The following is a 17500-nucleotide window of genomic DNA, read 5'->3' as shown; positions in this document are numbered from 1 at the left end:
CCACGGTGTCTGGTTCACAGCAGAGCCGCCATGACTCATCAGGTGTCTCCATCAGGACTCTGACTCAGTCCACACAGCATCGCTATGGTTACGGTCCATATTGAAAACACTTGATTTAATTGTTTTCCATCTCACGAGTATTTTATTTTTAGGTCGAACTCTTAAATCCTCTTCTTACAATCATTTTATTAATTTATTCTCTACATTTAATTCTGTGTTCAGTGATTTTTCAAGATACATATTCATATGAATCATTTCCACTAAGAAAAGCAAACCACTGCTCATTGGTTCACTGGTTTTATCTCCTTTAATAACATAATAACATTATAACATCTGGAGACATCTGCATGTGAAATACATTTAGTAGATGTCTCCAACATGATGTCATTTATTTAAAGCTATTCTCTGATGGTGTAACAGTTTCCATGTGCGTATAGTAATATAATAATAATAATAATATAAATCATATTTATTCTGATAAGTCATTCTTTAGTAAATAATTATTGGCATTGTTTGGCGTCAGCTTGAAGGCCTTTATGCATTATTATAACTAATGAACAAAAACTAAATTACAATGAAACGTCCTTATTTATGCCTGTAGATTATAATTATATGCCAATCAAATCAATTATAAAAATATAAATCTGATCGACAAATCTGCTGCATAATCAGAATCATAATCAGAACCATTTATTGCCAAGTATTTTTACACCTACATGGATTTGTCCTGGTGGGAGGAGCTTAACATTTAACATTCATGAGGACGTGATCATTATACAAACGGCTCAGAATACCTTCAGTAAAACCTTTTCATGCAGAACTTTAACAGAATGTGTTGCTGCTTAAGGATCTGAATGCTTCTCCCTCCAGAACTCTAACAAGATGTAACAGGAACCTGCAGCCGTAGAACAGAGAAGGTTATTGGTGACACACAGGGGCCAAAGAGAAGGAACACGTCTCGCCAAACAAGAAACCTTCATATTTCATGACATCACAGTTCATGTGCTCACACCGCTGTGTGGTCATGGTCAGCAGGTGATTGGTCCCAGCTGACAGCAGTGGGAGGTCAGGGGTCAGGGGGCCGGCTCTCATTACATCATCATTACTCATCTCATACAGGTTGTGAGGAACCAAGGAAAGTAGTCAAGGTAGTCAAGGAGAACACACTGAAGGAGAACACACACTCTTCTGCTGTCACACATCATGATGTCACACATCATGATGTGTGACATCATGATGTGTGACAGGCTGTTTGTTTGTTTGTTTATTTGTTTGTTTTATTCAGTCAATCATTAAAATATAATAAGTAAAGCCACAATTTAATTTACAAAAACATAAAAGGTAGAAGCAAAATGCTTTTATATATTCATATCCTAAATTATTATCAATTAAATCAGATAATTAATTCGATATAAAGGAGAAAAATATATATATATACATATACATACATTTCATTGACACTTGTAACCAATTTCTTTCAGCACTGAGCACATTTTTTTTTTTCTGAGCGCACATTTCAGCACTGTGAGCAATTCCACCCACGCGACCTGCCGAAAATGACCACAAGCCTGGTTAGCCATAGGGAATTCAAAGAGATGACAGCAAATGCATCAATATGTATACAAGGTTGATATTTATTCAATATCCTTTATAATGGCTGGACTTTGGGATCATTTTAATGATGGTGTTTAGTTGTCAGTTTAGTTGAACTTCAATAAGGGGAGGTTATGACTGGTTCACTGGTTATGACTGATAATGATATATATAAAAAAATAAAAGTATCAAAGGTGTGTAGTCATTTCTCAGCAGGTACAACATTTAAGTGGAACTTCATTGAAAGAAAAATGCTAATGCAGTGCTTAACAATAATTATAGGCCTATTAAATTGACATGGTGTCATTTTTTTTCCTAAAGGTAGCTTATATAAACAATTTAATAACTTCATATTCTTCATATTTAAATATGTCTAAAAGTTTCATCCTACCTGTGTCAGTTTGGACTATTTCATCTAGCCCCTCGTGTTTGAACGTTAGACAGACCTTTTTCTGGGGCGCCTGCTCTGCCTTTCTTTTCGCCATGGTAGCCTATAGCTGCTGGAGCAGGGCCCGCCAAGAGGAGCCTGAACAGCGCCGGCCCGAGCTCATGTGGCGCTCTGGGCGAGCTTCACTCCTGGCGCCCAGAGGAGGACAGCAGGGGTGGGGGGGTGCTAACGGAGGCAGAGCGCATGTCGAGAAACGGGACGCTGATTGGCCAAGAAGACTCAACACGTCACATCAAAGATCTTATTATTGCGAAGATGGCTCACTTCTATCTCAGAAACACTGGCGCAAAAAAATATTTTTAACCCCTGAAAAAAAATCGTTTGTGCGGTCTGAAAAATCTATTGCGCGGACACTTCAACTGGCCTGCGCGGCCGCGCCCGCTGTCAGTAACCAGATGCTCCTTCACACCAGCAGGGTGACAGCGCTGAGCCGCTGAGCCACAGCCAGGGACGCAGTGGTCACTGCAGGTCTTTGTAAGACAGCGAGCAGCGTGCAGGGTTGTGTTTCAGTGACATCAGTCAGATGAAACAGGTCTCAGCGGCTTGTTGAGTTTCTTCAGTGCTGAGTCAATGTGCAGACCTCCAGCAGCTGACGTCCTCTCAGCCTAGTGCTGGGCGGTATGGCTAAAGATTCATATCACGGTATTTTGTAAGACTCTAGAGGTTTCACGGTATTTTTCTTTCAAGTAAAAACATTCATTCATTGACGCCGAAAAGGACCGCCACTGAACAGCTGTTAGAGTAGTGAGCAGCTGTTTGTACGTTGGTACATAGAGAGTGTTAGGAAGCTAAACATGGAGGGACTTAGGAACCAGGGGAATGTAGGTGAAAAAAAAGAGGAAGAGACAGACAGAGTTTCTTCTTGTTGTGTTAGTGTGCGAGCTGTACCCAGCATGCAGTTCGGCGGTGCACTTTTATAAATGTACAATTATTAGTGTTTCAAACTGTTGCGTCGTGGTGTTTTACCTGTTAAAGAGTGTTAGTTGTGGGTTATTAATTGTTGTTATAAAGTTATAACCATGACTACAGTTATAACCATGCAGTGGTGGGCCGTCAGGGCCTTCTAAGCCTGGCCTAAACAGAATCACAAATGTATAGTTATTTTATAAAAAAAAAAAGATATATATATATTTTGTAATAATTACAAGTTATATCTATTTTATAATTATTATGTTTAATATATTTTTAAAGAATTATAGAATTAAAAGTTATAACTATTTTATAATGTAATTGTTTTTCACAAATACACTACATGTATTATAATAATTTTTCCCCATTAGCTCATTTTCTCATTGCACAGCTGTCTTCATCTGCTCCTATATGGCTTGGCTTGAGAGCTGGTTAACAGCATCTTTGTCCACATTTCACCTCTCTTTATCTGTGGAAGAGTAGCCCGGTTAAACTATATGAAACAGCCTTCTAGAGAGTCTGGACGTCTGATTCGTCACATGGCCCGCGTGACTATTAACATGCGTTGTGATTGGTCAGTGAAGCTAGAACCTAGAATCTCAGGATTTACTGGATTTACTGATGACGCCTTTCCCACAGAGGGTTACGGAGGGTTATGTGTGTCTGGTGAGTGAAATGCTGGTTGTGTTACTGTTTTTACACCTGCAGTCGTATTTAATCATAAACAAGAAGCCACAGCGCTGTTGCTGCTGCTGGACTGGGGCTGCTGGTCCCGCCTCTCCCCTCGCCAAGGTCCGCAGCTGCACCTGCGATGTCTTGTGTGCCGCGGTTTTGTTGGATTGTTTTGTTATAACTAAATGTGACTGGTTGTTGATTTGGACAACATGCATTATTGTTGACCCGACAGGGTTGGGCTGGTCAAGTCGGTCAGCCAGGATGCACAACATCGGGTGTGCCGAACAGCTGATCCACTGAACGCGAAAGTAAAAAACCCACGGCCCGCCACTGTAACCATGACATATATATATATATATATATATATATATATATATATATATAAAACCATGACACAAGTTATAACATGACTAAAGTTATCACCATGACTAAAGTTATAACCATGACTAAAGTTACAACCATGACTAAAGTTATAACATGACTAAAGTTACAACATGAGTAAAGTTATAACTATGACTAAAGTTATAACCATGACTAAAGTTACAACATGACTAAAGTTATAACTATGACTAAAGTTATAACCATGACTAAAGTTATAACATGACTAAAGTTATAACTATGACTAAAGTTATAACCATGACTAAAGTTATAACATGACTAAAGTTATAACTATGACTAAAGTTATAACCATGACTAAAGTTATAACATGACTAAAGTTATAACATGACTAAAGTTACAACATGACTAAAGTCACAACATGACTAAAGTTATAACTATGACTAAAGTTATAACCATGACTAAAGTTATAACATGACTAAAGTTATAACTATGACTAAAGTTATAACCATGACTAAAGTTATAACCATGACTAAAGTTACAACATGACTAAAGTTATAACTATGACTAAAGTTATAACCATGACTAAAGTTATAACCATGACTAAAGTTACAACATGACTAAAGTTATAACTATGACTAAAGTTATAACCATGACTAAAGTTATAACCATGACTAAAGTTACAACATGACTAAAGTTATAACTATGACTAAAGTTATAACCATGACTAAAGTTATAACCATGACTAAAGTTATAACCATGACTAAAGTTACAACATGACTAAAGTTATAACTATGACTAAAGTTATAACCATGACTAAAGTTACAACATGACTAAAGTTATAACTATGACTAAAGTTATAACCATGACTAAAGTTATAACATGACTAAAGTTATAACCATGACTAAAGTTATAACATGACTAAAGTTATAACATGACTAAAGTTACAACATGACTAAAGTCACAACATGACTAAAGTCACAACATGACTAAAGTTATAACATGACTAAAGTTATAAACATGACTAAAGTTATAACATGACTAAAGTTATAAACATGACTAAAGTTATAACATGACTAAAGTTATAAACATGACTAAAGTTATAACATGACTAAAGTTATAACTATGACTAAAGTTATAACATGACTAAAGTTATAACATGACTAAAGTTACAACATGACTAAAGTTATAACATGACTAAAGTTATAAACATGACTAAAGTTATAACATGACTAAAGTTACAACATGACTAAAGTTATAACCATGACTAAAGTTAAAACCATGACTAAAGTTATAACATGACATAAGTTATAACCATGACTAAAGTTAAAACCATGACTAAAGTTATAACCATGACTAAAGTTATAACATGACTAAAGTTATAACTATGACTAAAGTTAAAACCATGATTAAAGTTAAAACCATGACTAAAGTTATAACCATGACTAAAGTTAAAACATGCATTAACACATGCAGCCTTATAGCTTGTCGAAGTTTAAATAAATAATCATTAATACACATACAAAAATATGTAGCCATTATTAATAACTCAATTATAAATTTAAAATAAATAAATAAGAAAGATAATTTTAGGACGGTAGAAGACCCAATCTTGAAAAATAGGGGAAACTACTCAAAGATAAAATAAACAAAATGAATGCAATAAACAAAGAATATGATGAAGAGTACAATTAATAACAATAAACCACGTATGAAAAGGATTGAATGTGATCAGCGTCATCGTTCAAATGATTTATGCACCGTTCAGTAGCTGAGAGTTTGAGAAGCTATTTCATATTAGTGCCAATGTCAGGAGACACGACCTGGAGCTTATTGATCTGTTTTCATTCATGTTTAAGATTATTTAATTTTTTGCCAAGAAACATCAAATGCATTCAAATATTTATTTATTTGTTCACAATTCAAACAATAAAATTAACAAACATGATATCACAGTGCAGAAGAGGCAAAAAGCCAACTGGGCTCATTTGTAGCCGCCGACTATATAATATTAAATGTTTACAAAATTACAAACATAAAATGAAATATGCAACGGACAGACAAGAAGGAAAGAAAGAAAGAAAAACATATTCAAATATATGAAATTGTATTGTTTTCACATGGTGGTTCTGGTGGTGGTTCTGGTGGTTGTTCTGGTGGTGGTTCTGGTGGTTGTTCTGGTGGTGGTCCTGGTGGTGGTCCTGGTGGTGGTTCTGGTGGTTGTTCTGGTGGTGGTCCTGGTGGTGGTTCTGGTGGTTGTTCTGGTGGTGGTTCTGGTGGTGGTTCTGGTGGTTGTTCTGGTGGTGGTCCTGGTGGTTGTTCTGGTGGTGGTTATGGTAGTGGTTCTGATGGTGGTTCTGGTGGTTGTTCTGGTGGCAGGGTTTTTTGCGCCAGTGTTTCTGAGATAGGAGTGAGCCATCTTCGCAATAATAAGATCTTTGATGTGACGTGTTGAGTCTTCTTGGCCAATCAGCGTCCCGTTTCTCGACATGCGCTATGCCACCGTTAGCACCCTCCACCCCCGCTGTCCTCCTCCGGGCATTTTATTCATGTTGTATTTATTAGGATTATTAATTTTTTAACATTTCAATTCCAACATTGTTTTCTCTTTGATGGGGTGCAATATTCTGCTGTTATATAATCATTATATTAGTGGCATGAAATGGTCGTAAAATGACAAAAATAATGCATATTGCAATTATTTTGCGTCAATCAAATATTGTGACAGGCGTATTGCTCAGAACCCTCACAGTGATCCACATGGTTTCAGTTTGGAATATTAAAACAAACATTACAGCAGTGGCCTTTTAAAACATGTGTTCACCATTGTTAAGCTAACTTAGCTGACTACAATGGAGACTGTCTCCCAGTGTCTCCCAGTCACTGAGCAGTGGGTCAGTCTCCCCGTGTCTACTAGTCACTGATCAGCAGTTCCCCACTGCAGATCAGTCTCAATAATGACAAATGCAAACAGAAAGATTCAGAAATGCGCACAGAACAAATGACAAATATATTCAATTTACAAATGCACACTGAAGGATTTACAAATACATTCCAATGATTTATATAAATGTAATAAAAAAAAAATCACAAATATATTTTTGCATTTGTGTGTTGATGTTTCTATTTCTTTGATATTTGTATGGATTTATTTGTGGATCGCATTGCATTTGTTTGTTAATGGCTTCACTTTTGTGTGTCGGCTTTTTGAGACTCCCCTGCTTCCGTAGGCAATCAGATGTCACCCTCATTTTCAACCAATCACATGAGCATTACATTACATTTCATTTAGCTGACGCTTTTATCCAAAGCGCCTTACATGTTTGCTCTATACACCGTAGACCCAGCAATGGGGAGCAGTTAGGAATTAAGTGTCTTGCTCAGGGACTCAACGACTTTAAAAAAAAAAAAAAAACACAAATATATACAAATGCAGAAATAGATTTGTGATTTTGTTTACATTTATATAAATCATTGGAACGTATTTGTGAATCCTTCTGTGTATGTTAGTCCTGTGTAGGTGGGCTTGACACAGCAGCCCTAGGTTTCGTGTAGGGACGGCCATTTTAAAGGCGTGCAGGTCATGCCTTGGGGTCAGATCGAGTCTTAAAATCAGCTATGACATCCACATGATACCATCACAGGTATTTGAACACTATTTTCCACTTTACGTCCTCCCTGTATGTTGAGGCTTTGGTTTGTTGATATGGCTGAGCTGTGTGTGAGTAGTAGTCTTTACATAATGACCACATTTCTTTCACCCTGAAACTGACCATTTTCAAATATAGATTATTATTACAGTCTTTGAATTTTTACATACAAAAGTTTGTATTTATTCATGGTAGGGTAGGTCAGATTTTCACTTAACGATTATCATGGACAGAAGAATTCCAGATTCATTCAATTCTGTCTATGTGGGGGTGCTGAATGATTACGCTCTACCATACGTCATATATTGCCTATTATGGTATAGATATCAGCTTCTTAATAAAACTGACATCTTCTGTCTCCAGCGCTCTGAGAAAAGAGTTGCGGAGCAATGCTGAGAAACTCTGTGTGTGTTCATCCTTTTCAGGACTCCAACAGCGTCACGCCTACACACAGACACAGACACACAAACACACACACACACACACACACACACACACTGCCTCCAGCTTAATTATTCTGTATCATGTAAATGTGTATTACACATCGATGGTTCTATTTTTCTATGGATACATAAACTTACAGTCAAAGTGCAAAAGAAAAGAAAATTCAACATTCAATTGTTGTTTGACAAGACGGATCAGATGTGACCTCACAGAGGAGGGTTCCATTCCCGATCCCGGGCAGCGTGGGTTCCCTCCGGGTTCTCCGGCTTCTCCCACAGTCCAAAGAGTGTGTGATGTGAATGGTTGTCTTCTCTAATCAGTGCTGTGATAAACTCAACACCCGTCCAGGTGAACAGCCTCACCCAGTGTGAGGGGGAAGACTCCAGCGCCCCCGACCCTGAATAGGATAAGAGGTTTGGATAATGGGATGGAGACTAAGTTTCCCAGACAGGAAACTTGGGGAGTGGCTTATGACAGAGACTGGATAAGCATGAGGTCATCTGGAAGCTCCCAGGAATGAAGACTCCCAGTTTTGTGTATTTTTTGTACACAAATAAAGATCATAATCTGATGGAGAGACAATGACTGAGCCTAGTTCAGCTCCTCAGAGGCAAACCTTTCCCTTTGGGCATCCCTCGGTCTGACACCGTGGGAACAAAGCGCCTGTATGTTCACCTCGTCCACGCCGCCCAGCGCTCAGCCACACACTCAGATAATCTCCTGTTTGACTGCAGCTCAGTCTCTGTAGTTATAATACATGGATACGTCTGATGGATGAATGAGTGAAACATAGAGCTGCACCTCTGAAATGTCGGATGTTATGAATATTTCAGCTCCTGGTGGCCATTAGCAGGACTTCAGACTGTTTGTGCTGTTGAGGTGTCTACTTAATGTTTATGATTAGTGCATGACTGTGTGTGTGTGTGTGTGTGTGTGTGTGTGTGTGTGTGTGTGTGTGTGTGTGTGTGTCTTCCTCCAGGTGCGTGCCAGTGCCATAGCCCAGGATGCAGACCAGAACTATGACTATGCCAGTAACAGCGCTGTGCTGCATCTGGAGCCGGGAGACGAGGTCTACATTAAACTAGACGGAGGCAAAGCTCACGGAGGCAACAACAACAAGTACAGCACCTTCTCTGGGTTCATCATCTACGCCGACTAGGCCTCACCTCACCTCGCTGTCAGGGCCGCCCGGCCGGCCCTCTACACCTCCCCCAAGAATAAGATGCTCAGACTGTGTGGACAAACCAATATTAATCAGTCTCCATAACCTGCACAATATATATTTTTTTCTACATTCTGCCACAGTAACATCAATCATGAATGAAAAGCCCATCCTCTCTTTCTACCATGACGTCACTGATGTCTCTGTGTTGTTGGGGGGAGAGGGGTGCATGTGTTGTGTGGCCTGCTGGTGGTTTAGTTCATGGTCCAAGATGGACGTTTATAGATACAACTTTAGAAGGGGTCGTTGGGTCTGCACTCCTGAATGTGATTGTGTTAAAGATGCCTGTCAACCAATCAAGAAGAAGTCAAGAAGAAAGTGGAAAATAGGAAATCAGATAGAAAGGCAGCCGATCATGGGATGTTCTAAAAGCTCACTGTGGGAGGAGTTTGTGCAATAGCTGGTAGAATAAACTATATTCATGGTAATAATGAATAAGAAAGCCCTCAGTCAGTGAGTGGTTTCTTTCTTCATTGATATCATATCTGAAGAGAAGCTGGTTACACTGAAGGCCATTACAATACACTGGCAGCAGATTAGAGTTCCTATTATAAACATAATTACCTCTTTTATAGCATACAATGGTTAACACAAATATGTTCAAATACTTGTTAATCAAATTACACATTTGAACACCATTGGTTTCTCTGCTCATGTTGTGATTTTGCTATGAATCATCTATGAATGTTGTGATTTCTTTCATGCAGCAAAACTTCTCAAGTCTTACTCAAATGCATTCAGAATGTTTCTGCACACAGAAGTATTTTCCTTTGGCCTCATTTACAGAATAGTGAAGAAAACTTAGCTTTACAAAAACATCTGAAACATGAATTTAACGGCTCAGGCCCCTGATGCCCGCGAGGAGGAAGGAGGGCGGCCATGTTGAAACAGACGAGCTGAGAACCGGGTCAACAGGTCTGAACTCAAACTAGGAGCATTTCTTTTCTATTACAGGTCCCTGTTCCTTATCCTGTGCAGGAGCAGAAGGACACACACACATGCACACGCTTACGCACAATGTGGCCCACGTTCCTGCTGAGGGACCCACACCAGTCCTCTGAGATACAGGTCTGGGGAACACCAACATGTGCTGCAATGATCAGCAGAGGCCGGGAACAGGAGGACTGATGTGAACCATGTTGGACTTAAAACAAGTGTTTCATGTGGGATGGAGATGCACTGGACTCATTAGTTAGACCTGAAGGAGACTCATGTTTGGTGAATAACACTGAATTAAACATGTTGTTTAAAACAAGGCAACTATCATGTACAACGGCAGGTCCAACGTTCCACTCCACAAGGCAGCAGCTTCTACGGGTCTGGATTATTATTATTATTATTCTGATATGCAGGGGTAATGCCATGGATTGTTTTGCAGTCATATTTATTACCCTTCACAAACGCAGGGCTCAAAATACTCCTTCCTGTATACATGAACTAGTGCATGTAACTTTAAAATGACGTGCACCAAAAAGTAAACACACACACATATCGCACATAGCGCTATAAAGTAGCATCAGGACCTTTGATGTCCATCAAGGACGGACATCTTGAACTCTTCATAAACTTCAACCTTTGATCCGGATCTCCTCTCATTGTATGCAGAACCTCTTTAATTGCAACATGGCTGAATGACCCATTAGGATTCTTTTCTTTTGGTAGAAAGCTTCTGACAAACTAAACGTTCCGCTGGCCTCACACAACCTCCAGGTCCATACGGCTCATTGCACTTCTGAGTTCTGGTTCTACTTGTGATTCTCACCCAGACCATTAACAGTCTCACAGCCTGAATTTAAACTCTAAGACTGACCTTTTATTTATTTTGTTTGATGGTGAAGTTTGAATATGAATCATGTTTTATTATTTGATTAATTCGGGTTCATAGATTTTGTTAAGATATTGTTTTGTTAGTGCTACACTTATAGAGGATACACTTACACAACAAGCAACTACCACTAAGACCTAGAACATTTTATTTATATTTGTTTGGACTACAAGGGAAACAATAAATGAAATACACATATGTATTGATGAAGCGAAAGGAAGTATTTTCCCTCCAGAGGTTCCTGGTAGTGAGATTAGCTCGAGAGATTAAATTCACTGGAACCTTTTTGACTTATAATCAGGAGGCATGTTTGCAGTCTTCCCAGAGACGGAAGAGATCAATGTGGTGCCATCTGAGCGGTTTAACGATGAGTAAAGTGAAGTGAAGTGATACTGGAGCTGAAACTGGTGACCAGTCTTCAAACTAGCATGTAAATAATACCTCTTTGTAGTTGTTATGAGGATGTATCGGCCTCTTAATCCAGGAAGTGTTTCCAGTATTTGAAGTCTTCTTGCTAAACTAGACTAAATAACAAAAAACATCATGAAATTGATAAATGGACATGCTGCTATGTGTTTCTTTTTAAACCACATATGAGGACTGCTGTACTGAACGATGTACGGATGTTTAGCTTGAACTTCAACTGCTTCCTGAGATGCAGTGATGAGTTCCTGAAAACCAAATAGTTGCTGTTGAGGGCTCACATCCCTCTGAATGATTCTGGATGCTCATGTTGGTTTTAACAGTAGTGGTTAGACCCTTTGTTGTACCTGTATACTACAGATATGTTGAATGTGGACGTTTTTGCATTGGGTCAGAACAAGCGACCAATATTTAATGTTACGTGGTATAATAACGAGTATATCAAGCAAGTGATGTACAGTGCAGACTACTATCTGAGTGTCCACATTTAAGATCAACCACTTAGTGACTCCAATGAGTCTCTTCATTAATGCGTGTCCTGGTATCCATTTTGAGGATTTCTCTGTAAGATTGCAATGCTGCGTGCTCTTCCTGCTCCAGCCTGACCAAAGCTGCAGAGTGGACTAAAGCACTGTGCAGAAGAAGAGAATAACAATGTATCAATCAGGGATGCACCGATAACTACAACAGTCAATACGCATGTACATGGGTTAGGTAGTCTACTAGACTCTGGTAGACTCTACTAGACTCTACTAGACTCTGGTAGACTCTACTAGACTCTACTAGACTCTGGTAGACTCTGGTACTCTACTAGACTCTACTAGACTCTGGTAGACTCTGGTAGACTCTACTAGACTCTACTAGACTCTGGTAGACTCTGGTAGACTCTGGTACTCTACTAGACTCTGGTAGACTCTACTAGACTCTGGTAGACTCTGGTACTCTACTAGACTCTGGTAGACTCTGGTAGACTCTACTAGACTCTACTAGACTCTGGTAGACTCTGGTAGACTCTGGTACTCTACTAGACTCTGGTAGACTCTACTAGACTCTGGTAGACTCTGGTACTCTACTAGACTCTGGTAGACTCTGGTAGACTCTGGTACTCTACTAGACTCTGGTAGACTCTACTAGACTCTACTAGACTCTGGTAGACTCTGGTACTCTACTAGACTCTACTAGACTCTGGTAGACTCTGGTAGACTCTGGTAGACTCTGGTACTCTACTAGACTCTGGTAGACTCTGGTAGACTCTGGTACTCTACTAGACTCTGGTACTCTACTAGACTCTACTAGACTCTGGTACTCTACTAGACTCTACTAGACTCTACTAGACTCTGGTAGACTCTGGTACTCTACTAGACTCTACTAGACTCTACTTGACTCTACTAGACTCTGGTACTCTACTAGACTCTGGTAGACTCTGGTACTCTACTAGACTCTGGTAGACTCTGGTAGACTCTGGTACTCTACTAGACTCTACTAGACTCTGGTAGACTCTGGTAGACTCTGGTACTCTACTAGACTCTACTAGACTCTGGTAGACTCTGGTACTCTACTAGACTCTACTAGACTCTGGTAGACTCTGGTAGACTCTGGTACTCTACTAGACTCTACTAGACTCTGGTAGACTCTACTAGACTCTGGTAGACTCTGGTAGACTCTGGTACTCTACTAGACTCTACTAGACTCTGGTAGACTCTGGTAGACTCTGGTAGTCTACTAGACTCTGGTACTCTACTAGACTCTGGTAGACTCTACTAGACTCTACTAGACTCTGGTAGACTCTGGTACTCTACTAGACTCTGGTACTCTACTAGACTCTGGTAGACTCTGGTACTCTACTAGACTCTGGTACTCTACTAGACTCTGGTAGACTCTACTAGACTCTACTAGACTCTGGTACTCTACTAGACTCTGGTAGACTCTACTTGACTCTGGTAGACTCTGGTACTCTACTAGACTCTGGTAGACTCTACTAGACTCTGGTAGACTCTGGCACTCTACTAGACTCTGGTACTCTACTAGACTCTACTAGACTCTGGTAGACTCTGGTACTCTACTAGACTCTACTAGACTCTGGTAGACTCTACTAGACTCTACTTGACTCTACTAGACTCTGGTACTCTACTAGACTCTGGTAGACTCTGGTACTCTACTAGACTCTACTAGACTCTGGTAGACTCTGGTACTCTACTAGACTCTACTAGACTCTGGTAGACTCTACTAGACTCTACTTGACTCTACTAGACTCTGGTACTCTACTAGACTCTGGTAGACTCTGGTACTCTACTAGACTCTACTAGACTCTGGTAGACTCTGGTAGACTCTGGTACTCTACTAGACTCTGGTAGACTCTACTAGACTCTACTAGACTCTGGTAGACTCTGGTACTCTACTAGACTCTGGTACTCTACTAGACTCTGGTAGACTCTACTAGACTCTACTAGGCTCTGGTAGACTCTGGTACTCTACTAGACTCTGGTACTCTACTAGACTCTGGTAGACTCTACTAGACTCTGGTAGACTCTGGTACTCTACTAGACTCTGGTACTCTACTAGACTCTGGTAGACTCTGGTTGGCGAGTAAATACTTCAACTCCTCAAGACCTGTGAGGAGACCCAGCTATGGTCTTATGTATGACTGTAATCCATCTGATGACAGTGAAGGGAGTCAGCAACATCCCTAAATGATTGTTTGACCTGTAATGTTATCTGAAGTACTGACATGTAAGTGGTATCGGTGCATCCCTCGTATCAATATACAGTGTCATGTATCTTAAAGATTGAAATGATAAATTACTTTGGTATCATGTGTAAATACTGTAGTGATAAAAAATATTCTTATTTTTTCTGCCTATCCTATGTAAAGAATGCTAGAAGAGAACAGAGGAATCATTCCTTGATGAATCACCTCATTAATTCAGTAGTCACTGATTGTCTTGAAGCTATATAATGTGTGAATCCATGTGTATGGTGTCGGGAGTGTGCAATACTATAAATGTTACACTCTTCTGTCTGACAACAGTCACCAGTGTGTTCCCTCAACAATGTCTAGATTAAAGGAAGAGAAGTGGCATTGCACCTGTGTGCCCACTGCTTGATTTGTTTCTTCTTCTTTTTACTTCTCCGTCACCGATGTGAGTCCGAAGCTCAACGACGGACCAGAATGAAGGTTTCTCGATGCTTTCTATTGGTCAGTGCTCTTTTAGCCTGTTCGTGCCTCAGAGTGCTGCTCCATGATGGCTGTGGTTCCTGCTCACACGCTCCAGACGCTCTACTCGGGTATATTTTGGGGAATCAAGCATCTGTTGCAGCTGAGGTTAATGACACCTCTCCAGCAGCGTTCCCTGAACCACTCCAGCAGCTGAGCCTGACCTCGCCCCACCACCACATTCACTCTGTCAGGAAATGACATGGCAAGTTATATTTCATAGTGCCACTTTTCATAATGACACATTTTATTTCATAGTGCCACTTTTCCAGACAGTGGTGTTGTCACCGTCCTCTCACCTTTCATCTCATGCCAACTCTTCTCGTACTTGTTTCACATTCCACAAACTGTTTGTACAACGCAGGTTGAGGAACATGCAATTAAAATATTAGACACTAACATATGCTGCATGTCTTTAAAAAAGATGATTTATGTTTAAGAGAAGTCATTATTATTATTATTATTATGATACTGCTCTTCAAGGTTCATTGGTTTTCCTGTAACATCAGTACTGACACTCTGGGAAATGTTTACGCTGTTTAAATCTAAATTTATTTAACAGCACATTGATTTAAATACTGCTGAAGTTTTTCTTCCTACAGCCTTTTTTTGGTGGCATCAATCCGATTCTAATTTCCTTCTAGTCTTTGCACACAGCCCAACGTTATAGTATAAGGGGGCGTACCTATGCTAATGATAATCAGCCACACGCCTCCAATTCATGATCACATTGGATGTATCATTCACACAGCTGGGGAAAAGATGTGGAAGACTTCTGTTATATTTATTCCAACAGGAGATAAAGAGAAAATACAAGATACAATTTAAAGGAACAGTGTCTAACATCCAGGGGGATTAATTAGCAGAAATGTAATATAATATAAGATGGACGCAGCGCACACCTGGTGCCTCAATCACCATGGTAACCAGTGACCTGTGTCTATGAAGCAGTAGCTGCTCTCAAATCCATCACAAATACAGAAATAACCTCAACAACACTTACAAATCTTATTACTGGTAATGTTGGCGTATATATATTTATAATACGGGTAGATCAAATCACGGGGGTGTAGTTTATTCGGCCATAAAGTACTGTACAGCCTGTTTACATTTAGAGCGTTCCATATCAGTGCGCACTTAACAGGTAGATTTAAATTGCGCGACCGTTAGTTGTCATTTCAAGCTTGACAGTTACCAAACATGTTCGTGTAAACTTTGATATTGTAACGTCCGCAGTAACGACTAGTAGACGTTGGTTTTCTTAACTTGCAGGTGTATTGCTTGAGTGCTCACAGTATTGCAACAGGGCTCTTCGCTAACAGTAGCTCAAACGGAACAGCTAACAAGCTAACTTAGCATCCCCCACACTAGCATAACGAACGACATCACACACGTCACTTCCTCCCTAACTCTATCCCCCTACTCCACCAATCACAGGCCGCAACCCAACCAAGAAGCACACTGCTTCCCTGTGATTGGCCAGAGAGAGTGAGAGGCCCCTGACCGACCCCTCCCCACTAACAGACGCCTGTACAGGGTCGCTACAATGTTTTGGGGGGAATGACTTTTGATGAGAATGTCAACGGTGAATAATGTATTTGTGGTTCCTGTTCCTGCTGTACAGTCAAACATTGATACGGCTCACAATCAGGAGAGCAGAGCAGATAACGCTCTGAGAGAGACTAGTTAGCGGGGAGCGAGGGCATCAAACTGGAAATTAAGAAACAAAATCGTGATAATTTCCAGTGAGAGATAATTACGTCGGTAATTTCCCGATGCGAGGCAAGTTCTCTAAAGTTGAACTGTAAATGTAAGAAAGTGCAACCAGTGGTGAAGGGCACTGAAGGAGACTGCTGAAGACATTGTTCACACCTCTAGTAGCGCTCCAGATGGAGGCTGGAGCCCGGCTGCTTAAAGTCCAACAACTCATTGGATAAACATGCAGCCCATCCCCCTCCAACATCTGTCATTCCTCCAGAATAAAGGGTTATAATGACAGAACTGCTGCAAAACCCACCAACACACACAGTTTCCTATACACAATATACAGTTCTTACAAAGTAAATACATTCAACATACACACATGTGTCTGACCAAAAACAGAAAAGATGTCTGTGATGTTGAGGATTGGGTTATGTAAAATACGAGTTCTTTCTCTTTTCTTTTCTAAGTACTTTTCATTCTAAGTTCTTTTCATTTTCTTTTTAAGCATTATATCTGTGTTGCTTTGAGTGAAATAGTCTTACATCATGATGCATTATAAATTGTTTTGAGTGACATTTATTTCACAAGACACAAGTCTGAATATGGTCATAGTAGATAGTATCCTGTTATATACAAAAGACAGGTCTAAATATGGTCCTGCTGTTTATCAACTGACCTTGACTAGCTTTTGCAGCTGTAACCACAAACACGCTATTGAGCATGTGACCAAGGTCAAAGCAGATTGTAATCACAGGCACCTGTTACTCCCACTATGTCTCGAAAGAGATCTTCCCACGCACTTGCCTTTATATACTGTGATAACTGAGCACTTCTTCAGTTCCTCTTGGGCTCTGTCCCTGAGATGGAACCACTTGGTTTGAGAAATCGAACCGAGATTTTCCTATTTTGTAATTATTGGTTACTGCATCTAAGCGCTGCAAGGATTTTCTCCAAGACAAAAAAGAAGCGATTGATGAATTGCAATGTGACTTTTGCTCATGTAGCTTTTTAAACATACTGGTGAACTGACTTTTAGCTACTGAGGGGAAATCCTCCA

At 39.9% G+C, this 17500-nt stretch overlaps 1 protein-coding gene across 1 annotated transcript in view; it reads left to right on the top strand.

Moving 5' to 3' along the window:
* Nucleotides 1-9214, top strand: part of c1ql3a (complement component 1, q subcomponent-like 3a) — a gene marked incomplete at its 3' end in the record, with an annotated part of 10584 nt that extends 1370 nt beyond the window's left edge. Inside the window, exon 2 of the mRNA XM_079234605.1 lies at nt 9035-9214. Within this exon, the coding sequence (XP_079090731.1) occupies nt 9035-9214 (180 nt within the window). The remainder of the gene's footprint in view (nt 1-9034) is intronic.
* Between the last annotated feature and the right edge of the window lie 8286 nt (nt 9215-17500).

Source organism: Taurulus bubalis (genome assembly GCF_910589615.1).
Source record: "Taurulus bubalis genome assembly, chromosome: 18".
Classification (NCBI taxonomy): Eukaryota; Metazoa; Chordata; class Actinopteri; order Perciformes; family Cottidae; genus Taurulus; species Taurulus bubalis.
Note: the sequence above shows the minus strand (reverse complement) of the source record. Positions and strands in the feature narration are given on the sequence as shown.